The sequence below is a fragment of the Ceratotherium simum genome, chromosome 2 (genome assembly GCF_057802395.1).
Source record: "Ceratotherium simum simum isolate JZ-2026a chromosome 2, ASM5780239v1, whole genome shotgun sequence".
NCBI classification, from domain to species: domain Eukaryota; kingdom Metazoa; phylum Chordata; class Mammalia; order Perissodactyla; family Rhinocerotidae; genus Ceratotherium; species Ceratotherium simum.
Window position 1 is genome coordinate 95,744,360 of NC_141901.1, and position 13,396 is coordinate 95,757,755.

Consider the following 13,396-nt stretch of genomic DNA (forward strand, 5'->3'; position numbering starts at 1 on the left):
CATCCATGGACAGTCCTATGAGGCACCGTCATCACCACCTCAACTTCGCCCAACGTTCCTCTTACCCTACACCTGATCTACACTGCTGCGACACAATTTCAGCTGTGCTCTACTTTCTCTCCAATACAATCCACTCCACACTGCTATGAAAAAGAACAATCATGCCTTTAAGGAGTTTGAGGAAGGCACTGACTCCCCACAGCCTTCCTTTTTATCAACTCAATCTGGAATTACATGTAAGCCCCAAGGGCCATTTCCAGCTTCCCTGCCTATAATTCCTCCAACTCTAGATTTCAATCAAAATACCCCTAATTCTAATCACCTACTCCCAGACATGATCCTCCTTCGAAAACACCCTGCTCCCACTTTTCCACTTGCCAGCACCTGACCCATCCTTCAAGGCTCGGTCCTAAGCCATCTCTCCTACAGCTTTCCTTTACTCTTTCCTCCAGAGTGTAACAATTATTAAGCACTGACTGTATGTTAGACATTGGAGATACAAAAATGAACTCAATAAAGGTTTACACAAGTAACTTCTCTCTTCATTGTTCTTATAGAAAAAATTCATTCCTTGTTTTATAGCACTCAGTATAATCTGGCTTAGAAAATAACTGCGTGTATGTTTTACCTTGTCAATTCCTTAAAGGGGGAGACCATTTTTTATTCCTATTAATAGGATGCTATTGGAACATACTGATTTAACAAGTACTTACTGATGTTTCAAGTCTACCCATTTGTCCGTGGATAGTGTAACAACCTCTTAATTCTTCTTCCTAGTTTCACTCTAGAACCTTCCAATCCAGTTTCCAAATAGCCTGAGTGATCTATTGAAAATGAATCAGGCTGTCATTCCCATATTTAAAAACAATGGCTGCACCTTGGATCAGGCAATGGTTTATTACCTATGACACCAAAAGCACAAGCAACAAAAGAAAAGAAATAGATAAACCAGACTTCATCAAAATTAAAAACTTTTCTGCTTCCAAGAGCAAAATCAAGAAAAGTAAAAAGACAACCCACAGGAGGGGAGAAAATATATTCAAATCACATATCTGATAAAGGACTTGTAGTCGGAATATATAAAGAACTCAACAATAAAAGGACAAATGAGCCCATTTAAAAATGGACAAAGCACCTGAACTGACATTTCTCCAAAGAAGATATACAAATGGTCAATACCACAGGAAAAGATGTTCAACATCATTAGTCCTAAGGGAAACGCAAATCAAAACCACAATGAGATACCACTTCACATCCACTAGGGTGGCTAAAATCAAAAAGACAGACAATAACAAGTGTTGACAAGGATGTGAAGACACCAAAACTCTCATTCTTTGCTGGTAAGAATGTAAAATGGTGCACCTGCTTTGGAAGACAGCTGGCAGTTCCTCAAAATGTTCAACATAGTGTTACCAAATGACTCAGCCATTCCACTCCTAGGTATATACCCAAGAGAGATGAAAATATATATCCACACAAAAAGTTGTACACTAACGTTCATAGTAGGAAAGGACCCAAGTGTCCATCAACTAATGAACGAATAAACAAAATGTGATATATCCATACAATAGAATATTTCCTGGTAATAAAAAGGAATGAAGTACTGATTCACACCACAACATAGTTAAACCTTGAACACATACTAAGTAAAAGAAGCCAGACACAAAAAGTCACATATCGCATGAGTCCATCTATATGAAATATCCAGAGTAGGCAAATCCACACAAACAGAAGTAGATCAGTGACTGCCAGGGGCTGGAGGGAGGGAGGAACAGGGAGTGACTGCTAATGCGCACAGCATCAACTCTATACAACATACTAAAAACCACTATTTATACACTTTAAAAGGATGAACTTTATTGTATGCTCAAGTTATGTCTCAGTAAAGCTGTTACACATAAAAAACAAACACAAATAACAACAACCAAAAAACTCCCAATCCCTTCCGATTCAGTTATATTGAAACCCAAACTCCTGGTCATGCCTCAAGGCCCCATGCCTCCTTTCCGGCCTCCTCGTCTACCACCTCCTCCTCACTCACAGTGCTCCAGACACCTGCCTCCTCACCTCTCCACCATGGAGAGCTCTCCTACATTTAGGGTCTTTCCACATGCTGTTCCCTCTGCCCCCACATCTTCACACACCTGGCTCCTAGCTAGCAGAGCTCTGCTTAAACATCATCTCTGCAGAGCGGCCTTGTCCCACTCCACAATCTAACGCAGTCATCGGGTCAGCCTCCCTCACTGCACCCTCATGCAGTCTGCACAGTACTTACACAAGAGATGAGGTATCGGGCCTGCGGTATACAAGGTTCTCTTGATTATTTCTCCCTTGTTTATAGCATGTCTCGCCTCCTTCCGTAACAGGCTATCAAAACATTTGCTGAACTGAACTGACACTAATGAATTTACTATTCAGACCGCGAGAGACTCTAACGGAGGTCATGAATCAAAGCGTCTCACAGGGAGGTGACAACGGACGCCATGTTAGAAAAGGACAGGCAGCTGCCAACAGCCGTGGAAAAGCTTCACGGGTGAGACCAAAAACAGACTTGGAGAGATGAATAGAGTGCGAAAGGCATTCCGGGGGAAAGGCGCATCTGAACAGCGCCCTCCCCGCTGTGTCCACAACCTCAACACTGCACCCACACCCCCCCTCCCCACCCAGGACACATGGGAACTAACGTGCAACCTGGAACTTGAACCCTGGACTGGACGCACCCCGACGGTGCTTGTGCATGCCTCTCCAATACCTTACGCAGGCACAGAAACATCTGGCAAATGAGTAAGGAAACAACAAGTTCAGCTGTGATTCCAGAACTCTTACCATTACGACGAAAACCAATTTCTACCTCCTCACAATTACATATGGTTTCCATTTTAGACCTTTGGGGTCTTTTTTGGGGAGGGAGGAGAAGTCAGTGTTTCTTTTTTTAGATTTCTTTTTTAATGTTTTAGAGACAGAACAACAAAACAACAACAAACCACATACCTCTAGCCCACCCTTCAAGCACCTGCTAAATCTCCGTGTGCCTGTGGAGAACTAAGCTGCACTGTTTCCCTGCCACCCCCGGCCCAGTGTGGCATTTCTAAGACATGAAGTGGATGTGTCACAGGTACTGTAATACCCGGACAGCAGCATGACACAATGGGAAGTTTAACCTAGCTCTGGAGTCCCGAGTTTGAAGGCTAGCTTCTCTATTACCTAGCTGTTTGACCTCAGGCAAGTAAGTCAACCTCTCTGAGGGCATTTCTTTACTTGTAAAATGATGTACTAACAACTGCTCTGTCAACCTGTGTGTGGACTGAGGACAATATGCATACCTTAGCTAGTGCAGGGCCTGGCACACGCCTGACCCCCGGCAAACGTTAGTTCCAATGACCGAGTCCCAAGAATTACAAAGGGCCAGGGTCACAGGTCCATGGTCAACAAAAAAAAGTGGTGGGGGCCGGCCCGGTGGCGCAAGCGGTTAAGTGCACACGCTCCGCTGCGGCGGAGGGTTCGCAGGTTCGGATTCCGGGCGCGCACCGACGCACTGCTTGTCAAGCCATGCTGAGGCGGCATCCCATATAAAGTAGAGGAAGATGGGCACGGATGTTAGCTCAGGGCCAGTCTTCCTCAAGAAAAAAGGGGAGGATTGGCATCGGATGTTAGCTCAGGGCTAGTCCTCCTCACAAAAAAAAAAAAAAAAAAGTGGTGAAGAATAGAAAATAGTTGATTTGTAGCCTCTTGGGAATTTGATGAGCAGGAGTGACTCTGCATTATTTCAGTGCAAAGGAAAGGATGCTTGCTGCCGGATCTGTCGTTTAACTAGTACAAGAAGTCTTGGAACTTGGAAGTGAGACTGTTAAAATATAACGTCGGCCGTCTAACTGGACTTCATGGAGCTGTACGAATGAGCCCTTTCGTACCACATCTCAAAGGCCAACCTGAGAACTAAACACCAAGTGGTGGGGGGAAAGGCACAGAGTGAGCCACAGCCTCTACTATCTGCTCAGGCTTTCAAAAAGCATCTAGTTTGCTAATAGACAACACAGGGTTGAGGTATCTGACCCACTATGGAAGCATGCTATCTAAAACTTTACAAAAAAGGGTAATTTGCAAGTACTTAAATCTTTTCACAACCTGGATTACACAGAGTGCTAAAGAGCAGACTAGCATAATGTAATACCATTTAACAATTTACTTGGTCGATTTTCAAGGAAACAGGCAATTCGATATGCCCTTCATAATGGATAGATTTATAGCTAATAGTCTGTGTCCAATTTACCAGTTTCATGATCTGTTGCCATCACTTGAGTTCCAGGAAGTCTGAAGTAGAAGTTTAAAAGTTTCATAAACTATGATGCCACTACATTTGTTTGCATCTTAAAGGTAAACAAAGGTAGTAGAAGCTGGAAAAGGGAACACGGAGCAGGTGTAATAACCCTTTCCTTTGACGGTATAATTAAGAGATGAATGAGGACTAAAATGGTAACACACAAGGTGTGCTCAAGCCACAAAAGCAAAGATCTCTCGCAGACCACAAACAAGTCCCAGAAGAGGAGTTCAAGGTGTGTTGTGGTAACGACCACTCCATCTCCTCACCTGGTAGCTGGACTCACTTGTCAAAACTCAGCTTGGGAGTCATTTCCCCTAAAAAGCTTTTCCTAATCCCACCTCCTCCTACACGCTGGGTGGGCCCCCTCCTCTCTGGGTCCCCCAGGACCTACCACACACTTCCTGCAGCCTCCATTACTTTACACTTGTTTGCCCGCCTCCCTCTCCCAGTAAACTTAGCAGCTCCTTTAGGGAACAGACCTCGTCTCACCTCTTCGGATCCCACAAGCCAACACTGCCTGACACTCAATCATTTGTTGAAAGACATATTTACCAGGACATTCACTGCAGCATGCTTGTATACCAAAGGACTGTAAATAACCTAAATGCCCATCAACATACATCAAACTAAAAAGCTTCTGCACAGCAAAGGCAACCATCAACAAAATGAAAAGACAACCTAACAATTGGGAGAAGATATTTGCAAACCACATATCTGATAAGAGGTTAATATCCAAAATATATAAAGAACTCATACATCTCAACAAAAAAACTAACAACCCAAATGAAAAATGGGCAAAAGACCTGAACAGACATTTCTCCAAAGAAGATATACAGATGGCCAACAGGCACATGAAAAGATGTTCAACATCATTAACTATCAGGGAAATGCAAATCAAAACTACAGTGAGATATCACCTCACACCCGTCAGAATGGCTATAATTAACAAGACAGGAAACAACAAGTGTTGGAGAGGATGTAGAGAGAAGGGAACTCTCATACACTGCTGGTGGGAGTGCAAACTGGTGTAGCCACTATGGAAAACAGTACGGAGATTCCTCAAAAAATTAAGGATAGAACTACCACATGATCCAACGATTCCACTGTTGGGTATTTATCCAAAGAACATGAAAACACCAACGCGTAAAGATACATGCACCCCTGTGCTCACTGCAGCATTATTCACAATAGCCAAGACTTGGAAGCAACCTAGGTGGATAAAGAAGATGTATATATACATAATGGAATACTACTCAGCCATAAGAAACGATGAAATCCAGCCATTTGTGACAACATGGATGGACACTGAGGGTATTGTGCTAAGTGAAATAAGTCAGAGGGAGAAGGTCAAATACTATATGATCTCACTCATAAGTAGTAGATAAAAACAACAACAAACAAACACAGAGAGAGAGAGAGATTGGACTGGTGGTTACCAGAGGGGAAGGGGAGAGGGAGGAGGGCAAAAGGGATGATTAGGCACATGTGTGTGGTGATGGATTGTAATTAGTCTTTGGGTGGTGAACATGATGTAATCTATGAAGAAACAGAAGTATAATGATGTACACCTGAATTTATATAATGTTATAAACCAATGTCACTGCAATAAAAAATAAAAACAGGTGCCGGCCCCGTGGCTTAGTGGTTGAGCGCACGCTCCGCTGCTGGCAGCCCAGGTTCGGGTCTCGGGCGCGCACCAACGCACCGCTTTGTCCAGCCATGCTGGGGTGGCATCCCACATGCAGCGGCTGGAAGGATGTGCAACTGTGACATGCAACTGTCTGCTGGGGCTTTGGGGAGAAAAAGGAGAAAAAAAAAAGGGGAGGAGGACTGGCAATAGATGTTAGCTCGGGGGAAGTCTTCCTCAGCAAAAAGAGGAGGATTGGCATGGATGTTAACTCTGGGCTGATCTTCCTCACAAAAAAGAAATAAATAAAAACAAAACAAGAAACTGTGGTCCAGCTGTACAATAAAAGAGCACGCAGCCATTTTTAAAGGAATGGAGTAGACTGATACATGGTAGTGGAAACCAATGCCTAAGCCACACTGCTAAGTTTAAAAAGATAAATGCAAAACGAAGGATAAATGTGTACATTAAAGAGGCACTGCTATACATACACATACCATATATATATGTATGCTCAAATTCTTTGGATGAACATCCAAGAAAAGCAAAAAGCAGGCACCCCTGTGCAGCCTAACTGGGGAGCCAGGGAGGGGGAGACCCCCCACTCTACTCCTCGTGTCTTCTTTGAAAATCTTACGATATGCATGTATGACCTTTCCAAAAAAATCAACAACAGAGTAAAAATTATATTTAAATAACACAAGGGTATTAAACTCACATTAAAGGACAGACGGGAATGGCATTGGAAAATGTTAAATGATACACGGTGAAAAAAAGGAAGCAATTTTCAAAACAGTAATACATAGTATATTCTTGAAAAACAGTCTGGAAGGACATATGGTATATAAAAGTATTAACAGTCTTTTTCCCTTCCAGTTAGTGGGATTATAAGAGTTTTCTTTATCTTTCTTGGCTTTCTAAACTTTTTTTTTTTTTTTATGAGGAAGATCAGCCCCGAGCTAACATCCATGCCAATCCTCCTCTTTTTGCTGAGGAAGACTGGCCCTGGGCTAACATCCGTGCCCATCTTCCTCCTTTATATGGGATGCCGCCACAGCATGGCCTGACAAGCAGTGCGTCGGTGCATGCCCGGGATCCGAACGTGGGCCACCAGCAGCGGAGCACGCGCACTTAACCACTACACCAGCGGGCTGGCCCTTGGTTTTCTAAGCTCTTGATAACTTACACATACTATTTTTATCATCAGAAAAACAAGGAAAGAGTTGAAATACATACATACAAATGTGTGTGTTTCTATGTCTACACTCGAATAAAACAGTAAGAGCAAGAAGAGCGTGAATAAGGCCGCACGCGTTAGCTGCTCTCACACCCAGACCTTGACTGGATGTTCGCAAGATGCATTTAAAACTCCCTTCTTCTGCTGTGGTTTAAAAACTATTCTGGTCGGGTCATTTTATTCCTAGTAACCTATCCCAAGGAAAGTCTATGTATCCAATGATTTACACACAGTGACATTCATAAGAGCATTATTAAACCACAAATAACCCAAATGTTCCACACCATTTGGTCAGACACACCCTAGTTCAACTCTAAGGCACGTTCACCCAGGCGCTCAGGCCAAAATCCTAGGACTCATTGTGGACCGCTTTCTCTCCATCACCCACACCCAACTCCTTCTGTCCAAGCAGCTCTGCCTTCAGACACATCCTAAAGCTTGTCATCCCTCTCCGCCTTCGCCACTACCACCCAGTCCAAGCCATGGTCCACTCTCCTCATCCACTGGTCTCCCCGGTGCCACTGGCTCACGTGGAGTCACTTCACACAGCATCCCAAAGGTGGATCTGTAGAAGGTAAATCCATTCATGTCACTGTCCTATGTAAAACCCTTCAACAGCTTTCCAGTGCCCTTAGAACAGAATCCAATCTTTCTAGAACCCTCAAGGCTCTACCTGCTCCTCTCTCCTGACCTCTGTCCACATGCCCCTTGCTCCCTAGGCTCCGAACACACTGCCTTTCTTTCTGTTCCTCAAATGAGTCACGCTTGTTCTCACCTGAGGGCCTTGGCCCTTGCTGTTGATTCTCCCTGGAACACTCTGTTCCCAGATCAGTACGTGTGCATTTCGTGACTACTTACCTCCCAGAGAGGCATTCCCTCATCACACAACCTAGGACAGCCCCCGGGGCCCTGGTCATTCACTCATCGAGGCTTCATTTCCTTCATCACGTGCACCTCTATGGCAGACTATCCTGTTCATTCCATATGCACTCAGCTTCTGTCCCCTCAACCCCTCGTCCCCTCACCTCGCTGTGGACGCTCACCTCTAAGAACAAAGGAATATGTGAGTGGGTACTCAAAAAGTATCCACTGAATGAATGGAATATTATATAGAAATTAAAAATGTTTTTGAAGAAGCTTTAAGAACACAGGAAAATGCTCACAATACATATCTAAGTGGGAAGGGGAAAGGTTATCAACTAATATAATGCCAAGTTAGTCTGTGGGGGGGTAGTGGGGCAAATATGCAGAAAAGCACAAAACAAAATAACTTCTGTTAGAATTTTCAAGTGTTAGGGTGGTATCATGGGTAATTTTTATCTGCCTCTTCAGTTTCTTCCACAGTTTCACATTTTGCAAATTTTCTATAAGGCATGACTTTGATCAGAAAAAGCAACTTTTAAAAAACTACCACACTGGAAGAATGCTCAGATTCGGCTATGCATGTGGCTAAGACAGACTTACTCTCATGGGACACCCTAGTCAAGTCACAAACAGCTCTCTTCAAATACACGTGAAAACCTTCAGACAAAGAAACCAGAAAAAATAGATGGGTGTGGACCTGAGGACCAGAGAGATGCCTCAAAACTGGTCAAACCCTTGACCTAGGCTATATGCCAAATCTCACCAAGCTAGGAAAAAAATGGAATATAGCATATTCTAGAAATCCTGTAATAAGCCAAGACCTTGTATGATCTACAAAAAGAGTAACTATTTAACGTTGCTTTAGTTACACTGTTGAACTGTCTCTCAAGTCTAACATAACCTCTCCATCTTCCAATTCTCGGAAGTTTTCACTCTTACATAAGAAAAGACACACATTTATACTTAATGAGCACCGAAAAAAACCCTGAGCCCTCTGAACTAGGTCATCTTTTCAGAGAGACGCTCAGCCCATAGTCTAATTTGAAATGCTAGTCCCATAGCAAACCCCAGCAAGAGCCGCAGTTAATTTAATTAAGAGCCGAAACAGGTCTGTTCTTGAACATCTTTTCTCTCAATCGAGTCCAGGACGCTTCCATATGAAAATCTGCCGATTTTCCTGCACTTGAGATAGTAGATCCAGTACAGAAGAATGTGATTTTTTAAAATACCACGATTTGTCCAACCCTCAAAACAGGATTCTCACATCCTTCAAGGGAGGTTTCAGTCATCCATCACTCAACAAAAGAAGCCATCACTAAATATAAAAAGGTTTAATGGGACTCACTACTGAATGTCAGCCCTGTGTGTGTGTGTGCGTGTGTGTTTGTATGCATATGTACGCACATGCACACACACAGAGAAGTTAATATTCCTTACGACAGAGTGTAGGACCCAGCTCCTGGCAACCTAAGAGAACTCTGCCTTCTATCTACTCATGCAAAGTGCTAAAGAAAATGTGAGCCAAAGATGTGGGGGTGGGTCTTCAAATAAGATATTTGATAAGTCTCGGCCTGCCCTGCTCCAGGCAGAGTAGGCAGAGCCAATGGGTGACAGCTTTCATGAGGCTAATCTCAGATCCAAAATAAGTACAAACTTTGACCATAAATCAGAGCTAATTAAGCAGAATGGACTTGATCGCCGGGAGGGTAAGATGTAGACAGAGTTGACGATCCATGCGTTCAACAGACTTGCTGAACTCCTTATATGCGTTAAGTACTTTGCCAGATCCCTGTCCTCTAAGTCTCTCAGTGGGAACTGAAACACGGTGAAGGTAGAAGGGACAACAAGGGGCACAAGATTATCTTAAACACTGCTCTAGCCCCTAGCACCTAGAACACTGACACACTGCAGGTACTCCGTAAATATCTACGGGACGAATCTGACTGACATTTGCTGTACTGCATGCTAAGCGTATGCAACAGCAGCAACAGAATCCACAAGCTATGCGCAGAGGGAAGAGAGGAATTCTGCCGGGGCCGGTGAGGGAAGACTTCCAGAAGCAATGAGCAGCCTCACCCTGGAGGAGCAGCTTCTCACCAGGCAGTGGCTTCGGGGGAGCCATGTGGACAGGCGTGTGCCGGGAATCCAGGCTGGAGCAGATGGCCTGAGCTACTTTCCAATTCAAATGCCTACCAAGGTTTTACTTCCTGGGGTGTTGCTGTGCTTCATCATCTCCTTTACCTCCAACTGTAGAGCGTACAGACAGCGGGGCTCTTGTGCTTCTCTACCAGGAAATTAGCTAAAAGCAAACAGCAGGTAACAGAAAATAAATACTGTGGAATGTGTTATTTACCAGGCAGCAGGCCTGTAAGACTCTTAGACCTTCTGAGAGAGAAAAATAATCCGGAGCAGCCTCCAAGGCCACTAGAAACAAGCCACTTGCAAAACAAATCACTGTCCTTTATTTTTCTTCTTTCCGACAGTTTTTAAATTCATGCAGAAACTACTTGATTCTCAACAGAAAAAGATAATCTAAACATTTCATAATCACTTCTTACTCCAGGCAGAAACACTGGGGGGAAATGAAGGCATTTTAAAGAGAACAAAAACTAAAATTCAGAACAAAGGAAAGTTAAAATGAAAAAAAAAAATGAGAAGGGAAAACAGCAAGTGGAAAGTTTTCAAAACCTCTAAGAAAGTGCAGAAATAAGCCACTTCCCATCACATTCTCTTTAAAGATGGAGAGAGCCACTAATCCGATCCCGGATGGATGGTGTGAAGCCCTTCCTGCCAGGAGAAAACAAGTCACCGCGCCAGGTATAGAGAAGGCTCAGCCCCACCCTAGCGTGAATTCCCCTCACTACGTAGCCTTCTCGCCACCACGGAGAAGCCGACCCAATCACAAAACCCTTAGGTTGAGAGCCAGCCTTCCCCCTCACACAGCTCTCCTCCCAAGCTGCATTCCAAACACAGAAAGAATAAAATGCATTTGCATGTGGCATTAAAATTAAAATAGACCCAACTGAGGTAACAATACCGGCAAGAGAAAATTCGAGGCGCAATCTGGTACACAGAACTCTTCCTTCTGAGAGATGGGGGAAGGGGGAGAGTATTCTTGAAAATCAAAGTAAAATCTTTTGCAACCGGCTTAAGAGATAATGAATAAAACTCCGCCTTTGAGATACTTCTTAATTCCCAGCTTTTAAGTTTTCTGTTTTCCAGCACAGTCCTCCTCTCACCTCTTCAAACTCATCTGTGCTTCTGTAAGGAAGATCTCTCGATGATTAGCCCATAATGGGCAATAACCACCCCGGACACGGGTGAGAACAGCGGCGATGGCAGAGCACCCCTCTGCAATCACAAGTTTCCATAAAGCAGCTGCTAATTGCGAGCATCTGCATCCCAGGAGGGTTCTGTACCTCGCAGCAGCCCCACTGCCACCTCGCGCCTTTTAATGCGAATTCGTTATGAACTGGTGTGAACGTGGGGTGGAAAGAGAGGGGAGAAGGGCCGGACGGAGAGACTAAGAGATCCGGTGACCTATATCCCCAGATTCTTCACGCGAGCCAAGGGAGGCATTTTCAAGAAGCCGTTTCCAGGGAAGCTGGATTCAACACGTAATTTCTCAGATCGAGTCTCCCACTAGTCTCCTAACGGCCAGCCCCCGGCTTGGGGAGGAGGGGGAGTTAGTGTGAGTTTACCTTAGAAGGCGGCAGCGAACAGACAGGCCTTTCAAGCCACCCAGGGCTCAGCCTGAGGCCCGAGGCGGCGCGGAGGGGCTGGAACGGCGCGCGCTGCGAGCCCCGCGGCGCCACAGGTTCCCGAGCGCGCGGCCGGGCCGACTCCCACAGGTGGGCGGCGCTCGGCCCAGGGGTTCGGGGAGGGGAAGGGGCGCCGCGGCTCCCAGGGACGCGGGCAGCGGGGAGAGGCAAAGGGGCGGGGGATGGCTTTGCTTTAAGGAAGCAGGGCGAGAGGGGAGCTCGGGGGTGGCAGTGCCCGGCTCTGGCTCCCTCAGCTGGGTGCTTACCGGCTCTTCCCCGCGGCAGGAGCCCGGGCGGAGAGGAGCCGCGCGCACCTCCCAGCCTCCTCCCAGCGAGCCCTGGCCTCCTCCCCGGGCGCGGTTAAGCCGCCCGGGCGCGGGCCACCGGCTGCATGCGCCCCGGCACGTAGGAGCCTGCGCGACCACACGCGGGAGGGGGGAGGGTGCCCGGGGACAGAGGAGCCCCGGCCCCTCCAGCTGGTCGTCTCCCCGGCCTAAACCCATCCCACTCCGCTCGCCCCCGCCCCTCGCCCCGCACCCCCTCACCCGTGTTGGCCTTGATGTTCTCCCGCAAGAAGTGGCCGCTGGAGAGATGCTGGAGGCCAAAGTTCTGGGCGATCCTCTGGCACACGGTGCCCTTGCCCGAGCCGGGCGGCCCCAGGATGACCGCGCGCAGGAGTTTGGAAGCCATGGCCTTGGCGAGGAGGGGGCGGCCAGACAGGCAACCCGGACAGCAGCCCCGGAGAAGCCCCAGGAACTTTCTTCCTTCTGCCCCGCCGCTGACACCCTGGGCTCGCGCGGGACTGGCCGGCCGCCCCTGCAGGGGAAGGAGAGACTTTGCAGACAACCCCTCCCCTCGGCCCCGCGCGGGGCCGGCTCGAAGGCGGAGTAAGGCGCCAAGCTACACCTCCCCGCCTCCTCGCCCCCACGCCGCGATCGGGGAACTCCGAGCCCCCGCCCCCGGCGAGGCCAGCCTTCGGGCTCACAGGTCGGCCCGGCCAGTCCCACGCGACCCCTCCCTCCATCGCGCCCCACGCCGTCTCCACCGCGCGGGGGAAGCGGCAGAGGCGGCGACTGCCAGCGCGCCTTGGCGGCCGGGGGCTGAGCCCCTGCCCGGGTCCCCGCACGTGGGCAGCGTTCAGTCCGCGCCTCAGCCCCTCCCCGGCGGCTGTCACATCCCCGGAGTCGCCGCGGCCGACGCTGCCCGCCGCCCGCGCAGGCGGCCCAGCGCCCACCTCCGCCGAGGGTGGACGGATGCGCTCCCCGCCGCCAGGAGCCGCAGTCCGGAGCCTCCCCCACCAAGCGGCCAGAAAAACGCACCTCTCGGCCGGGACGCGGCGCTCCCGGAGGCGTCCAGCCCGGATCCCGCTGGGCGGCGCCGCCTCCGCCCGCCCCCGCTCCGAGCCGGGGCTGGCCGCGCGGGCCTCGCGCCTGACGTCAGCGGGGAGAGCGGCCCCGCGCCCCCTCCCCGCCCCCGGCGCCGCGCCGCGCCCACCCGGCCCTCCCCGCCCACGTGCTCCGCAGACCCAGCCGCGGCCGCGGGGGCGAAGGGAGGTGCAGAAGGCGCGAGGGACAGAAGCCCCTGTT

The 13,396-nt window shown here is 48.1% G+C and overlaps 1 protein-coding gene across 7 annotated transcripts in view; it reads right to left on the reverse strand.

The window, feature by feature from the left end:
* Positions 1-13,082, reverse strand: part of AK4 (adenylate kinase 4) — an 87,583-nt gene extending 74,501 nt beyond the window's left edge. For 3 of the 7 annotated variants that reach the window (XM_087449401.1, XM_014788250.2, XM_087449391.1), the window contains exon 1: positions 12,356-12,626. In XM_087449401.1, coding sequence (XP_087305527.1) covers positions 12,356-12,500 — 145 coding nt within the window. In that variant the 5' untranslated portion in view covers positions 12,501-12,626. Of the gene's footprint in view, positions 1-10,146; positions 10,294-12,355; positions 12,632-13,044 lie in introns of those variants that run through there. The other 4 variants (XM_087449416.1, XM_087449406.1, XM_087449384.1 and 1 more) reach the window with 4 other exon arrangements.
* Positions 13,083-13,396: the final 314 nt, after the last annotated feature.